A 17,105-nucleotide genomic window follows, 5' to 3' on the forward strand; every position below is an offset into this window, starting at 1 on the left:
TAGCAAGAAACAATGTGCAGAGATTCCTAAGACTCGTTCGTGTAATATTAATCTTGCCATTGTTGGCGTTGTTGCAAGTCACTCTAGATCCTCACTGGGGAGAAGTGTACGGGTACAAAGGAAGTAAATAAATCCATCCTCCGCTACACTGGTCTCTGGTCTACTTGCAGAATCAATGAGTCAATATCCTGCATTCTCCTGTTCCTCTTAGATCAGGACTCTGTCATGCTGCAAGCCGAACTAACACCAAGTAAAACAACGAGCTTCACGTTGTTTTACTGCTGTGCAGTGGCTTAGTGCCTGAATGCAATCTCTTATACTTGTGGTCATTAGATAACAGAATACGACTCAGTGCATACTGAGAGGTTCATAAATAAATTACTCTGGAAGGAGACTAAAAGACAGCATTCAAAAGTGAAGGTTTTTGGTAACACTGGAAATAACAAATTATTGGAAGAAAAGTCTTACAAGGGGCAGAACATAGAATCATAAAATTGTAGGGCTGCAAGCTACCACAAAATCATCTAGTCAAATCTGTCACCCATCACACAAAGTCAGTGATACTTAAATTGTGGGCTAATGATCATCAGAGGTCCGTTTTCAATCTGCCCGTATAACTACGATTCTATTTTTCAACAGAAGGCAGTGACACACATTAAATCTTCAATTCTTTCTGTATTCCAAAACAGCAGACCAAGTAGGCTGAGGGAAAGGCATTTTTTTATCATTAGCAGCTTGCTAGTTTTACACATTGACCAGTTCCACCTTGAACAGAAGCATCTTAACTCACAAACATGGCAGATGTATGTTAGGAAACACAGTGGCTGTCAAAGAATACACAACCCATAGCAATGGCTTTGCAAGAGTATGAGGCTGGGGATTAAAGCATGTTCCTAATTAGAGGGAGGGCCACAATTTTGAGAAAATGGTTCCACCAGATCCCCCTGCTCATGTGGATTTGCCAGACATTGTCTCTAACTGCTGCAAGAGGCCACTGTGGTGCCCAGATTCTGAAAAACCTTCAGAGCTCTCCAGCTGTCCTTTCGAGGGATACACTTCAGACAGCCTCAGTTATATCAACTATTATGAACTGATGTTCTAATTACTTCTTCGAAAAGTTAACATATAGACATCGTTGATCACTTTCCTGTTTTAGGAGAAGCATTTGAAATAGTCTCACCTCCGCCACCTCCCAGGGGGATACGAATTTCATCTCCCGAGACATCTGGCAGTCGGGAAATGTTGACACTAGGGAAGAAGAAAGACATTTAGAGGGCAAGCACATCTGTACAGTTTCTTTCTGTACCCTCTTACACACGTTTCCCAGATTATCCTGAGGTCATTCCAGACCTTATAGCTATGCCACCTGGAGACAGAATATACTACCTGTTGGGAATTAACAAGTGTTTGTGTTCAGTCATGAAAGAGTTAAACTGTTTGTGTTACTTAGTTAGTAAACCTATTTGCATGTAATCACTTAGGCTTCGAGTGAGGATTCCCGCCACAGAAAGGGGAGTCTCTATTCTTAATGAAGTAGAATTAGGATTTTCTATTGGGCAACCAGTTTATTGGGAGGGGGCATTAATTAGAAAGATATACTGAAGTTTTATTGCTCTTTGTTCAGTCAGTCTATCTAGTCTGTTTTTACTATCTGGGATGTAACAGTCAGAAGAAAGTCTGTCTAGTCTAGAAGCTAGCAAGATGTTGCTAGTTAGGCATTTCTTATTTTATTCCAAGGTAACCTTTTATCCTTTATGTAGTAAACTATTTTTAAGAGCTAAACTGGAGTGTGTGTGTTCTCATTATATCCAATGCACTTATCTGCTACTCTGCTAATCAAAACTGAAAATATCCCTACACTATCAGGTGTCCCAAAGTGTCTGGTCCAAAGCTATAACTTTTAAGCCTTCTGTACAGTCTTCCAGTTTACTTGTAGGACTGGAATGATCTTGGCTGGAGACAGACCCTGAAATGTAACAGGGGGAGCACAACCCTGTGAAGGTGGCTGGACCACTCAGCAGCTTTTGATTCCATCAGCCATCTTTCTGGACTCCCGGGGTTACTGGGAGCAAGGAAGCGGGGGAATACAACCTTGCAGTGGTTTTGGTCCTAAGCAGTTGGAAAGTGGTGCTTGGAGGACGGCTGCTCTTCCACCAGGGCATCTCACAGGCAGCCATAAGGTTCCTCTTTCTTCTCAGTTATTTCACATCTACATTAACTCACTGGAAGAGACCGCACAGCAGTTTGGGCATTCAAATGCTATCCTATGCTGAGGGCATCTAGCTTTGATGAGAGAGGCTGTGGTTCAGCAGAAGAGCATCTGCTTGGCATGCAGAAGGTCCCAAGTTCAACCCCTGGCATCTCCAGGTAAAAGGATCAGGTAGGAGGTAATGGGAAAGACCTCTAGCTAAGAGGCTGGAGATCCACTGTCAATAGTGACCTTCATGGACCAAGGGTCTGATTTGGCATGAGGCAGCTCCATATGTTCATCCGAAGTTGCCCTTCTCCCTTATCAGGTGTGACGTGTGAGCTCTGAAGCCAGGGTCTGTATGGTAACTGACTGGATGCAGGAGAATAAGCTTAAATTTGAGCCACGTGAGATGGAGATGCTGATAGCAGCATGGCTGACCTCAGGACAGGTAGACTGCTTATTCTGGATACAAAGAAACCTGGAAGAGCAGAGTTGCAGCTCAATGGTGCCCTAAGCTATCCAAGTGGCATCTGTGGCTGGCTTCAGCTGGTTTGAAACATCTGCTTCTTCTTATGGAGAAAGATGATCAGTATCTTTTTCTAATTAATTGCTCCCCCCCCCCAATAAACTGGTTGCACAATAGAGAATGATGATCACACACGCACAGGTAACTTTGTGTTTGAATGACTGCAGCATGCTCTATGGAAGCCCAACTGAAAACCAGGACGGGCTGCAAGGATTGCATTACATCAGTGTTAGAAGAACATTGTTAAGTGCCAATTCTCTGGGTGCAATTCAAGGTGCTGACCGCAAGCCCTATGTTCACCGCCCCTGAGGTTTACATTTCAGCCTGCAGTCTATAGCTTTTTGCAGCCTTTTAAGGTGCAGATAACTGACAATTCATATTGCTGATTTTATATATATCGTTTTTATCCTGTTTTAAATGTGTATGATTTTTCTGCTGTGACTTGCCCTGAGCCGGTTTGCAGGGAGGGTGGGAAGAAAGAAAGAAAGAAAGAAAGAAAGAAAGAAAGAAAGAAAGAAAGAAAGAAAGAAAGAAAGAAAGAAAGAAAGAAAGAAAGAAAGAAAGAAAGAAAGAAAGAAAGAAAGAAAGAAAGAAAGAAAGAAAGAAAGAAAGAAAGAAAGAAAGAAAGAAAGAAAGAAAGAAAGGACTTAAATAGCATTACTTTCTGCCTGGTGCTGGAGGAAGGAAATGGTTAAACATTCAAAGACACCCACTACATTTCCTAAAAACACATCTTGACTGTGTCTCAGTATCTGTAATTTATAAATCAGGATGTGCTCAGTCTAAGAAGCTTGTTAGTTGTTTGCGGTTGAGAACAAGCTCCAGGAGAACAGAAAAAGCTTTTAAAAAAATGGTTCCTTTTTACTTTAACACCATAAATAGCTAAATTATTATGCATGGTCAGAAGAGTTAGAAGTTTTTGAAGATTTATTTGGGAGGTGGAATCCACAGCTCATTTGTGGAAAGCAGTAACAGCCAGTTCCTTATCCGGAGGTGTCTTTGTACAGTAAAGCCATGCCATGCCAAGGAGCCACCCGCCTGAGCATTCAGAGACTAAAGCAAACCTTTGTGCTCGACACTCTGCCCTGCCACATCACTAGGCAGAGTCTGCCAGAAGCAAACTCTGTAGTTAAGGTTGCCAAGAGGCTTGGAGAAAAATGTCCTATCCCTTTCACAGTGGTTTCACGTATGGAAATGGACAGGCAAGGTTTTCATAGCATGGTGGTAAACAGCATCGAGCTTTTCCACATACCCAATTTATTCTTGATTTTCTTAGCATTCGGTCCCCAAGCGCTGGAATTGGTTTGGGTATGGTTCTTCCACACATCTGCCCTCCCTTTGTATTTTTACACTTGCAGAGTTAGTTTATTTTGTTCTGCACGTGCCTTAAATAATCAGAATTCTCAAGCAAGGATGCTGTCGTTATTGGTGACGACATCAGTGACATCACAGCATAAACGCCCCTTCTATTTTTTGCACATACTTATATCGCTGTATCAATATAAAGGCTGATTTTTTTAAAAAGTTCAAAAAGAAACACATGGCAAAGTGGTTGCATGGGGAAGCCTAAAATGAAAGCAATTCCACCACCCATATCTGTCCATCTTCGCCCCTGGTTCAAACCCTGCCTGGACTGATCCAGAACCAAAAGGTAGAGATTTGCACCAGCAAGGGAAACCAACCTCTGTTGAGACAGAGCTCAGGGCAGCAGTTGCCAGCATAGTGCCAGAAGCAACCATCCCCCTTGCCCTGGGCAGCCAGGGCTTTTGCAATTTTTTAAAAAATCATTTTTTATATATCACTAAATCAACCTATATTGTAACAATATAAACAGCAGATTCTCTGAATTCCCAGCTTTCATTTTTTTAAAAAAGTTTCTAGCCTTTTCCCTTGCAGAGATATAAGGGGAAAGGCATATCTCCACAGTGGAAAAGGCTAGAGACTTGCTTCTTTTTTAATGAAAGCTGAGAATTCAGAGAATCTGCTGCCTCTATTACAGCAGTAGATTGATATGAAAATGACGATTAAAACAAAACAGAAAATAAAATCAGAGAGGGTGGTAGGGGTGACAATCATCCAATCACTGAAAAGTGAGTTGGACATGGGTAAACAACAGTCCAGCAAGCCTCTATTAAATGACATATTTTCTCCAGGCATTTGACAACCCCATTTGTAGGATGTGGGGAGCTGAGGTTCCCACCAGTTACTTCTGCAGAAGCTCTTTGGGATTTGCACAGGGAGATATTTATCTATCAGTCCTCTCCAAAATCCCCCACCACCTTCCAACATCATGTCCCAAAGGAAGTCGTAGGAATGATTATTAATCCCACTGCTACTTTGAGTTCCCATACAGAAAGAATCTGAATAAGCTCCAGAAAACTAAGCCTCTCTCATCTCTTTCCCTTAGACTGGGAAATTAATCCCTCAGCCACTGGCCCACAATAAACTGAAAGCAAAACAAATTCAGGAAGATTGATGTCCATCAGTTGCTATGAGGTGTGATAACCAAATAGTGCCTCCAGGTACAAGGGGCATTCTACTTCTGAGTATCATTGTGGGGGTGGAAGAGAGAACAAAAGGGGAAGGTCATTGCCTTTCATGAGCTGCTTCTATGCCCACCAGAAGCATCTGGCTGACCAATATAAGAAACAGCGAGGACTGGGAACATTGCCTTAAACCAGGCAACCCACTCATTGGATGATCTTGTACCAGTCTCACAATCTCTCTCTTTCTGCATCACCTATCTCACAGGACTTGTAATGAAGATAAAGTATGCTGCCCTTTCTTGGAAGAATTAAGAGTAAAAATTCAATACTAATTTTAAAATAGGGTGCAACCATATGGACCTTGTAAGCCAGCCAGGCTCTTTCATGTTCTCCAGCATCCCTAAGGTTACTCATTTTTTCCAAGCCCTGCTCCTGTGCCTTTAAGACACGCTTCCCACATTATCAGGAAAGGAATGCTTATCTCCAGAGGTCTGATCTGCACAAATCAGCAAGTGAGGCCTTATCTTCACCTGCTCACTGTTACCCAGCATCTACTTTTGAAGAGTTTTAGGAACCAAATAAAAACATGGATGGTTCAGCTGAGCATCTTGCTGATTAACCTGTGCACTGACCGTTGTCAGGTTGGCTGTGCTGTTATAGTCTAGTATTGACTATGCATTTTGAACTCAGGGTAATAGGCAGAACATTAATAGGTTAATAAATAAATACAGCAACCACCTCAAAAGTTGGCAATCTTAGCAAAACAAAACAACAGCTGCCCATGCATTTGCTGTGGTGGCCCCCATCTTACGGAACAGCCCGACCTCAAGACGGCAGGAAAGTTCCCACTCTCCTGGCTTTCCACAAATGGTGCAAAATTGAAGTACTCAAGAGGACTTTTTTACTCAGATAGGAAGGCAGTAGTGTAAGGGTCTCAGAGGGATGCATCAGTAGAGGAACAGGGACCATAAGCTTTGCTACTATGTGCTACTGCATGCTATCTGTTGCTTTGGGTATGAAGCTATGGGGAGTTCTATGTTGTTCAAGTCTTAGAAATGCTTATGCTCTATTTCAGCATTTCTTCAACTCTGCATTGATAACAACAACGTAACATCCGATTTATATACCACCCTTCAGGACAACTTAATGCCCACTCAGAGCAGTTTACAAAGTATGTTGTTATTATCCCCTCAACAATCACCCTGTGAGGTGGGTGGGGCTGAGAGAGCTCTAGAAAAGCTGTGACTGGCCCAAGGTCACCCAGCTGGCTTCAGGGAAAATGGAGGTTTCCACACAGAGGAAGATTCTTTCCTTCTGCTGACAGCCTGGAAAAATTGCAGCGACCCAGGATCCTGGGGTAGGGAGTTTTTCCAAAAAATCTAGGCTTTTATGCCTAGCTTGGACTGAAACTTTTCTAGTATGGAGATGATAACATTACATTTGATTTATATACCACCCTTCAGGACAACTTAACGCCCACTCAGAGCAGTTTACAAAGTATGTTATTATTATCCCCACAACAATCACCCTGTGAGGTGGGTAGGGCTGAGAGAGCTCTAGAAGAGCTGTGACTGGCCCAAGGGCAACCAGCTGGCTTCAAGTGGAGGAGTGGGGAATCAAACTCAGTTCTCCAGATTAGCGTCCTGCCGCTCTTAACCACTACACCAAACTGGATTTCTGCTGGTTTTAAATCTTTGTAAATACGTATTTATAGACTCATTACATTGTTTACTGAAATGTCCTTGAAACGGACTGTGGTAACTCTGTGTAGGGTCTCAGTGAGGAAGATGATCTAGAATTAATGTAAATAAAAAAATATCAGACTGAGCATACGTCTAGCCCACCTCAGTTTTCTAACATCAGCCAATCAGATTAAGGAAAACCCAAAGCAGGACATGTTTCCCCATCCGCCCCCTCACACCCCAATGTTCAGAAGCCTGATGGCTCTGATTATTTATTTATTTTTATTTTATTTATGTTATTTATATTCTGCCTTTCTCACTGAGACTCAAGGCCGATTACATAGTATGAGATTAGTACAATCAGTGGAGAGGACAAGGGCAGGCATTTCCATTCAGTGTCAAGAACATTTCCATAAACAATGTCATGGGGTAAAAGAATACAAGTTTACAAAGAGAGTATTAGCAAGGATCCAGTATGGGGTTGAGGAATTGCTGAAACAGAACATAATCAATTTTAGGACTTACAATGAACAACATAAAGCACAGGTAGGATGTAGGAGCACATATTTAAAGCAATAGATAATATGTAAGGCAACATAATGGTGAAATCTATGGTTTCTAACTTATTAGCGAAACATCTGGGATCCCTTCCCTACAAATACTGTCCTCTTAGCTGAGAAAAAGGCCTTTTTGAATAATTCAGTTTTGCATTGTTTGTGGAAAGCCAGGAGCAGGGGGGCTCTCCTGACCTCCTCAGGCAGGCCGTTCCATAGGATAGGGGCCACCACAGAGAAAGCCCGTGTACAGGCTGCTGTTGATTTCGCCCATGTACAGGCTGGCACCTGCAAGAGACCCTGTTTAGATGAGCGAAGCTGCCGTGGAGGGACATAGGGAGAGAGGCTGTCCCGTAGGTATGCTGGACCAAGGCCATGAAGGGCTTTGTATGTAATAACCATTACCCTGAACTGAGCACGGTAACTGATAGGTAGCCAATGGAGTGACTGTAGGATGGGAGTGATGTTTAAGCTCCTGCTCGCTCCTGATAATAGTCGAGCCACAGCATTTTACATCCATTGGAGCCCCCTAGTTAACTTAGATGGGAGACCAATATATTAATGCATTACAATAGTGAAGTTTTGATGTTACCATAGCATAGATCCGGTCGGCCAGGTGGAGATAAGAAGCCATTTTTCAGACTAGAATGAGATGGTAGTGTTTTTTGCAGCTGCCTTCACTTGTTTTTCTAGTAGTAGTGCTAGATCCAGTATAACCCCTAGGCTCTTAACTGAGTCTGCAAGGGTCAAATGAACTCCATCGAAGGTGGGGAGTACAATGTTTTTCAAGATCTCTGACTTCCCAACAAGCATCACTTCATTCTTGTCTGGGTTCAATTTTAATTTGTTATTTTTCAGCCATTTCACTACAGCTGTCAGACAGCGATCTAAGATTTCTACTGCATCCTGTGGAGACCTGGATAGCAAGATAAAGAGTTGGGTATTATCTGCATATTGATGACATCCAACTCCATCACTGCGAATGAGTTCTCCTAAAGGTTTGACGTAGAGGTTGAATAACATGGGAGATAAGATTGCGCCCTTAATCTGATTGCACACTGGTCATGGTTCCCACATCCGATGGCAGTGAGTTCCATAATGTAACCCCATATTCCACAAAGTCTTCTGTCTTTCTAGAATGGGGGAGAATTTCAAGTCCTAGTATTACAAGAGAATGAAAAAAAAATCCCTCTCCACAGCTTATACAGAAACTTTATAAGCTTTAAACAGGCACAGATCGAGTAGGCTGAGGGGCTGCAAGCAACAGCCTAAAGAATCTGCTTGCCTGATGGTATCTGAAAAAGGAAGCTTTGACTCTCAATCGATCATATCCTAAAAATCTTGGTTTCTAAGGTGCCACTGGACTTAAATCCTGCTGTAAATCTCACATATTAAGCAACACAGAAAGTACTCAGTAGGCCCATACTTAAAGCAACAAGCAGTACATAGTAGTCTATAGTCCCTATCCCTTTATTTATTTATGTCATTTATAGTCCACCTTTCTCAATGAGACTCAAGGCGGATTACACAGCGCAAGATTACTACAGTCAATATTAAGGACATTTCCATAAACAATGCCATAGGATAAATAAACACAAGTTTTGAAAGAAATAACATTAGCAGGAATCCAATAACTCTGTAGATGCTGAAACAGAACATAAGCAATTCTACGGCTGACATTAGACCATATGAAGCACAGGTAACTCACAGGAGCACATATCTAAAGCAACAGATAGTACGTAAGGCAACATAGCGATGAAGTCTATGGTCAATACATCTTTTAACAAACACATCTTTCTTTAAAACAACTTCTTTATCTACAGCCTTCCTCTCTGACTCGAATACTGCAAGCTATCCACTTGAAACATCCTTGCCTGATGAAGAATTCTGGTGAGCTCCAAAGCTTGCACAATGTTGTGTGTCAATTGGGTAGGTCCTAATAAAAGGGATTCCCACGGATTTCGTTCTTGATTTTGGACCCCCATTCTGCAATCCCAAACACTTTCGAAGCCCACTCCTCTTTGTCATCACACGGCCCGGCCAAGGAAGGGTTAACCCCCCCCCCCCAAAACTGTAACGGTTCTAACGGTCTCCGGCTCACCTGCCGTTGAATTCCACAGGCAAGGTGGGGTCTTCTCCCGGGAACGAGTCCATAGCAGGCGGGAGAGGAGGAAGGCGGGCGGGAGGGCGGGCAGCGGCGTCGGCTGCGACTTCTCTGTCGGTGACACTGGCTGTTATTGTCCGCGTTTGGCGGCGGGGATGGAATTCAAACGACCGCAGGAGCCTCTCGTCGCCGCCATCTTTGTGAAGGCAAAGAAGCCAGGGCAAAGGCAGCTGCGTAAAAGCCTATTGCAGTGTCAAGGGCGAGCTGCCATTTTTCAGAAGGGCATCGATTCTTGAGGGTGCTTTGGGCGCCATTTTGCTTAAGGGAAAGATGTGGCGAGCGAACGCGGCAGGACAAGAAAGACGCCGTATTTCATCCGCGCGCGCGCTCTGGAGGCAAGTTATGGCTGGCGCGCCATGTTGAGTGCCAGGAAGAGGGCGGAGTTTGGGAGAGTTTCCATGTTTACTGTGGGCAAGTAGAAACGAGGGGGTTGACAACTATTCATGTGGACAAAGAGGAGAACCTGAAACAAAAACGGATGAGGCTTTTGCTAGCGCCCTCTCCGGCTGAAATAGTATTGCAATTCAATATGTATCCTCACATTACATGCTTTCTTTATTATGTTAGACTTAAAGGACACAAAAACAATCGCACATGATTATATTAATTGCGTGGAAAGCTAATTTCTATTACTGTTATATAGCTATGCCAAATTCAACATGAAAAAATGAATGACCCTGTTAAAGACTTTTTTTAATTTAAGCTAATTTACCTGTATATTGGTTTGAGTCAGGTTCAAACATTTGGCAGCAATAAATGTTAAGTTACAGCATTATTGAAAAACTTCGGATGACTGAGAACTACTTCCATGGAGCTAGTCAGAATAGTAGTAAGGCATTCTTTACATGCTGAGATGTGCTATTTCCTGCCTTACTACCTCACAAGAATGCCACTGAGATTTGCACATGTTGCAACTGAGTCCTAGAGCTGAACTCTGCGCCCCCCCCCCCCCAAATCACCATCCCTGGTTTCTTTTTGCTGGGGGGCAGAATTGGGGTGGGGGTAGGGATTGGGTGTGAGCTTTCCAAAAAAGTGCCCAAAAAGTGCAAACACACGATCAGGTGACTTTTTCTGGCTTCAGCTCCACCACTTTAATACCTAATGTCCATTTTCTTCAGGATTCAGGCCCACTTTGAGTCTAATACGCAGTAAATTCATACAAGCACCACATAAAATGGCACTTTTCTTTCCCAGTTATATTACGCATAGCCAGCTAATAAATAACAGCTATCTAATGTGTTTGTTTCATCTGCACTATGATAAAATTCCATTGTGAAATTAAATAATATTAAATATTATTACTCTTGTGGTTAGTTTATGAAAGAACAGGAGAAGAACAAGATGCTGAATGCATAATCAAAACGTTCAGGCAAGGATCTTTTGTGGGAGAACCCAGGTTTCAAAAGGTATTACATGATGCTTGGGTGCAGGCTTTCAAACGCAACAGAATTCTTCATCAAGACAGAGATTATATAGGGGGAGTGGTTAACTTTGGGCTGGGAAATTCCTGGAGATTTTGAGGTGGAGCCTGGAGAAGGTGGGGTTTCAAGAGTGGGGAAATCTCCTCAGGTTATAATGCCGTAAAGTCCACCCTGAGAACAATCATTTTCTCCAAAGGGAACTGATCTCTGTCATCTGGAAATCTGTTGTGACTCCAGATCACCAGGCCCCACCTGGAGGTTGGCAACCCTAGTTTTCAGGCCTATCAGCCTTATACCAGGTAGACTTAAATAGGTGGTGCTGTGTGGAGTTGGTAATGCTGCACCTTTAACTTGGAGGTAAGACAAATGGCCACTTCAACTTGAAAAATATAAAAGCTAGTTGTTGATCAAGAGTCTCTTTAGCACCAAACAGCACACACAGAGATTCCTTAAAAGGCTGACAGCAGAGGCAAACTATTGTAGCCATTTTATTTCCAAAACTGATCAGATGAAGCATTAGGCAAAGAGCCAATAAAAGCAAAACTGGATAATATTACATAGTGGAGGAGGCAAGAGACCTCACAAGCAGGCTCATACCAGATAATCTTCCTTCACTTGAAGAATCCTTGTATCGAAACAGAATGTTTGGGTTAATGTGGCTACCTGCAAACCCCCACACTATATAAGAACCAACCACAGCACAGGATGCAAGTTTTCAAGTTCTTCAGAACTTTTCATCAGGTTGTATGTAAAAACCGAAAGGGGAAAGATTTTTCATGCCATGAGACTTTCTGTCTGTATCCTTTGTAGAACGCAATGCAAATTGGGATAGTTGTGGTCGGTTGGAGCTGGTATCAAACTGCATTTTTAGCCTTACGGTGGGCCTGGAGAGAAAACATCCTGTCCCTTTAATGTTTATGCCTGGAAATGGACAACTGAAGCTTTTCAAGGCATACAAGCAGGGCTTTTTTTCAGCGGGAATGTGGTGGAACAGAGTTCCAGCACCGGTTGAAAATGGTCACATGGCTGGTGGCCCCGCCCCCTGATCTCCAGACACAGGAGAGTTTAGATTGCTCTCTGTGCCACTCAGGGGCACTGAGGACAATCTAAACTCCCCCCTGTCTGGAGATCAGGGGGCGGGGCCACCAGCCATGTGACCATTTTCACTGAGGGTGATTTAAACTTTAAAAAACTTCCCCCTTGTTCCAGATGACCCAAAGTGACATCATTGTGTGGTCCTGTGCTGGCAACCCACTATGTTCCACCACCTCTTTTCCCAGAAAAAAAGCCCTGCATACAAGTAAATAACATCCCATTAAATCTCTAGTAAAGAGCCAGACATTTTTTTCTCCAGGCAGCTGGCGATCTCTTGCCTTCTAGGAAGAAGGGGAAATGGCAGCCTCCACTAGAAAATATAATTACTCAACCCCTATCGTCCTCTGTCAAATGGGGTAAATGGGATTTATTGTATCATATGGATTAGCGCATTCATTTAATAATAATAACAACTGCGCTTATATACCGCTCTTCTAGACAGATTAGTGCCTCACCCAGAGCGGTGAATAAGTTAGTGTTATTAATTATCACCACCACAACGCAGCTGGGGAGCTGGGGCTGAGAGGAGTGGCTTACCCAAGGCCACCTACTGAGCTCATGATGGTCATGGGATTCGAACCAGTAGAGTGCTGATTCGCAGCCGAACCATTTAACCACTGTGTTATAGCAGCTCTCTGAGTCCTCTGAAGCCATTTGCTCTGTTTTACTTGTCAATTTACATATCGGTTTAATCAAACAAAGTTCCCTTCTGATTTTTGTTTATGCTTAATAGTAAGCATTATAAAACTTGAGCTCTGAAAAAGCCATGGGGTACGGAAGATGCTCTCTGTCCGTGCCTTAGAGCAAAGAATCTTAAGTCTGTCATTTACCAGTATCAATGCAGATGGCATCAGAGGTCTGTAGAAAGGTGGAGGAATCGTATCATTTTGAAGCAGTTAAAAGACCTGTCTTTCAGCTAATCAGATTAGCACTGTTTAGCCTTATCTTAATTAGTTGTACATTGTAAAAGATTAAATCATTCTAAATCTTTCTACTAGCAAATGGTTGTTGGCCACTTTCCAACATTTGCAAAGCACCAACATCCAGGCAGTGTTTTAGGGTGTGTGTTTTTTTTAATAGCCACCTGTCCATTAAGACAAACATCTGCTGGCAGGATCAAATACAAACTTCAAAGATTTATACATTTGAGCTACAGAAGGATGCTTTTAGGATTAGCTCTGCTCTCTAATCCACTGGACGGAAGTGTGAATATACAAGCAAATGCTGTCTGGGTAATCCTGAAACTAGAGTTTAGGTTACCCTTGAATGATCCAAGCGCCAGTCTTTGGGCGGCGGTGGGGGGGGGGGGGGAGACACAGGGCATAGGGGCAAGGGATCAATTTCTGTTAACAAGCTGCTCGTTTCCACATGGAGAGACATTCCCAAAGCTGTGCTGTCGGTTTTCCTTTCCTTTGGATGGGAGCATGCACAGCCAAATTGTGCTGGCTTTGTAATATCTGCTTCAATTGCAAACTGCAGAAACAGAGTGCATCTGGGATAAAGAGGGAATTCTTTCAAGCAGGCATCAAAATCCCAGAGAGCCATTGGTACAATTGCTGCCCACCAAGCCACATTTTCAGGTTGGTCACTTGTCAGCTTCCCTCAAGTTTTGATGGGAAATATTAGGTGTCCTGGTCTTACAGCTTGGATCTCCATTTAATTGAAGTTTACAGAACCCCCCCCCCCGCACGCACACACACAGCGGAGGGGAAGGGGGCACCCGGTGAGAGCCTGACGCCTGCACTCCCCTCCCAACCACATGTTCTCCCTCCCATAGACTGCCGCTCTGTAAGCTTTAATTAAATGGAGAGCCGAGCTACAAGACCAGAACGCCTACAGGATGTCACTTGTAGCTTGGGTCACAGTCAGCTCTGCCTCTGCCCATTTGAAGCTGCAATGGTGTCACGTTTCTTAATCGATGGGCTTCTCATTCCAAACACTTGAGAGATTCCACACTCATTTCATTGGTTTCCTTTCAGGAAACATCTACCAGACGTCTTGGGCTATTAGCAGCAATCAGCTTATCAAAATTTATCAATTTATTTAAATATATCCCACCTTATCTCCTCAGACTTTAGAATGCAACACAAAATATAAAGCGTCCAGTAGCACCTTTAAGACTAACCAACTTTATTGTAGCATAAGTTTTTGAGAACCACAGCTCTCTTCGCCAGATGCAATGCATCTGATGAGGAGAGCTGTGGACGAAGAGAGCTGTGGTTCTCGAAAGCTTATGCTACAATAAAGTGGGTTAGTCTTAAAGGTGCTACTGGACTCTTTACTATTTTGCAACTACAGACTAACACAGCTAACTCCTCCCGACACAAAATATACATATCTAGTTAGGAAGACTCAAATACACAAACTGCAAATTAAAAAGCACTCAAAAATCCATCACACAGGCAAGAGTGCTCCAAAGCCTCTGCTCACACTCCCAAGCAATGTTGCCTCACTTTCCTTGATTTGTGAGCATTCCACCCTCCTTACAATGGTCTAGGAAGGAAAGGGATTACGGAGCAGCCAGTTCCCAGATAACAGAATCTCCGGTGCTCACATTGTGCTAGTCTCTTCTCAGACTTTGAAGGTGAGAGCTCAGCTATCACAGGAGCTGGGAAGCTCCTGAATTGGCAGAATAAAGTCCATCATCGCCTAGCCTAACTAATTAAGGAACTATCACGCTTATTATAGCTACTGAGAATGGAATGGATGACTCAGCTCACGTAGCAAAGTAGCTTAACAAACCTTGCAGGACTGTTATCACCTACTACAGCCACTGCTCTTGTGAGTGGTTACTGTGTTCATCCTTGTGTACGTTTTAGCATGCGTTGAAATCCTGTATATCATTGTCGTTTGTCCACACCATTCATATCTTTTCCTGCAATATCCATGGACCTGCCAACTGCGCATCCAATTCTAGAGCGTCTAGTCCAGTTCTTTAAGATGTCTTTGCATCCTGCTGCAGAGCCGATGCTATTCTAAAAGGGCTTTTCTTTTGGTTTCTACCACCTTGAGCCCGGTGTCTCCTCTTGGCTACCTAGCGTTATCCCTTTGTGGGTCCATTATGCAGGGTTGCCAGTCCCTTGCTAGGGGCAGGGGATCACCCACTCCCACCCTCCCACACCCGCTTACTCGGCCGGTGGGGGAAAAGGCAGGGGGACATGCCCCCCAGGGCGTGCTCCCGCGCACTGCAGTAGGACAATTTCAGCCCAAAATGGGCCCCATTCAGCCCACTGCAAAGCACAGGAACACATCACACTGCCCTGGCAGTGCTCCTCAGTGGCCCAATGTGGAGCATGGGAGTGTTCCCTGGGGTGTCACATGGCCTGCATGATGACATCACTTCCCGGAATGCAGCCCGGGAGCACAAGCCTGAGGACATCACAAAGGTGAGTACCCGGTCTCTCACCTCCCACCTGGAGATTAAGGGGACCTGGCAGCCCTAGGTGGAAGCCTCAGAATGAATACAGCGTTGTCTCCAGATTTTCTCTCCCTTGTGGCCTTCCACACTCTGGCCGCTCCAGCGATGCCCCTCCTCTCGTTTTGGGTGGGGAGAGAGGTCTGGAGAATGTCTTGAATGCAGGGGAGAATCTGCAGCTACAGGCCCAGCTCCAAGTCTTCAGCGCCTTCAGCAAGAAGCCCACAGCCCTCATTAGATGGGGCCCCCTTGCCTGCTTTCTAGTGTGGGGTGCAGAGAAGACAAACACATGCTACCAATAGCCAATGATGGCTCGACCCTGAAAGAGAAAGGCAAGCAGGGGCACAGCTGCTTCTATCTACCATAGCCACTCTGTCACTCATGCACCGGACTGAACAAGGGACCAGCAACAGCCCATGCGAGCAGTTGCCACTGCACCAGCGCAGCTTCTTCTGAGCTTGTATTGGGCTGCAGCAGGGTGGCAGGTCAGGGCTTGGCCAAGGGCTTTGTTGTTTTTGGACCCTCCTAGTGCCCAGAGACTGCCCATTGATGCTAACCCCTGTTGCCTGACCTGTATGAGTAACAGAGTGGTAAACTATCAAGCATTCTGTAACCTGTTTCTCCCCATTCCTAAATCCCCATCCACCTGATTTATAAAAATAAAAGCCAAAACAAGACTTGCATAGATACAAATTATATACATTTATTTTTTTACTTGTTTTAAATAACATTCTTCTGTATAAATTCCAACATATATTCTGATCATACGCTTTCCCCGCCCCCAAACAAATGCATGTCAGAAGCTTTACATATGCTTGGGACATTTGGGTTTAAATGATACCTGATGACTCATATTTGAAAGAATTTATCTTCAAATAGTAAGCCCCTATAGATGTTATATGAATCAGAGGCATCAATTGATTTAATTTAGATTGTAATAAAACAGCTCCCTCTCCCCAGCTTCATTCTCAAATTATCCTTTCGTTTTTTTTTAAAAAAGTCTGAGTTACGTGTTATTTCCCTTGGACATGTCATATAGGATAAGGATACAGGATAAGAAGGCGTCCTTTGGACCATTCTGCTGAGATGTTAAAATCATCATACTTGCTTCGTAGGAGTAGTATATAATTTTGGCCAATCTAATGCTGCATCTTTTTCACCATATGATTCATGCTGTCTCAACAGTTAAAACTGCATATTATGTTATTTCAGGAGATTTAAGATCCCGAACAACACGCTGTCTCGCTGTTTCTGTTTGGACATAATTGCTACAGAACAGAATCACCGATCTGTAACAAAGCTGGTCCGTCTCTCAGGATTCTGGAACACCTGTAGTTGCTCTTTGAAAAAAATACTTTTGTAGAGGCAAAACTCGCCAGTTGCATGGATCATTCTATTTCTGGATTGAGATTCATTTATCTTTATCCTGATCGACCGAAGGCATGGACTGAAAAAGCTCAAAATTCCCCACCCATGTGTTTTTAAGATCATAGCCAGTGCGAGATGTAAGGGCCATATGTCTTTGGCAGCCATAGATTACCCATCTCTATTTCAATTTTCTCCATATACAC

At 43.6% G+C, this 17,105-nt stretch overlaps 1 protein-coding gene across 1 annotated transcript in view; it reads right to left on the reverse strand.

The window, feature by feature from the left end:
- The window catches only part of CDK5RAP2 (CDK5 regulatory subunit associated protein 2), a 179,188-nt gene extending 169,571 nt beyond the window's left edge, over positions 1–9,617 (reverse strand). Inside the window, exons 1-2 of the mRNA XM_054998013.1 lie at positions 9,541–9,617; positions 1,181–1,248 (exon numbers count right to left, since the gene is read on the reverse strand). Coding sequence (XP_054853988.1) covers positions 1,181–1,248; positions 9,541–9,593 — 121 coding nt within the window. The 5' untranslated portion in view covers positions 9,594–9,617. The remainder of the gene's footprint in view (positions 1–1,180; positions 1,249–9,540) is intronic.
- Positions 9,618–17,105: the final 7,488 nt, after the last annotated feature.

This window comes from Eublepharis macularius, chromosome 14 (assembly GCF_028583425.1).
Source record: "Eublepharis macularius isolate TG4126 chromosome 14, MPM_Emac_v1.0, whole genome shotgun sequence".
NCBI lineage: Eukaryota > Metazoa > Chordata > Lepidosauria > Squamata > Eublepharidae > Eublepharis > Eublepharis macularius.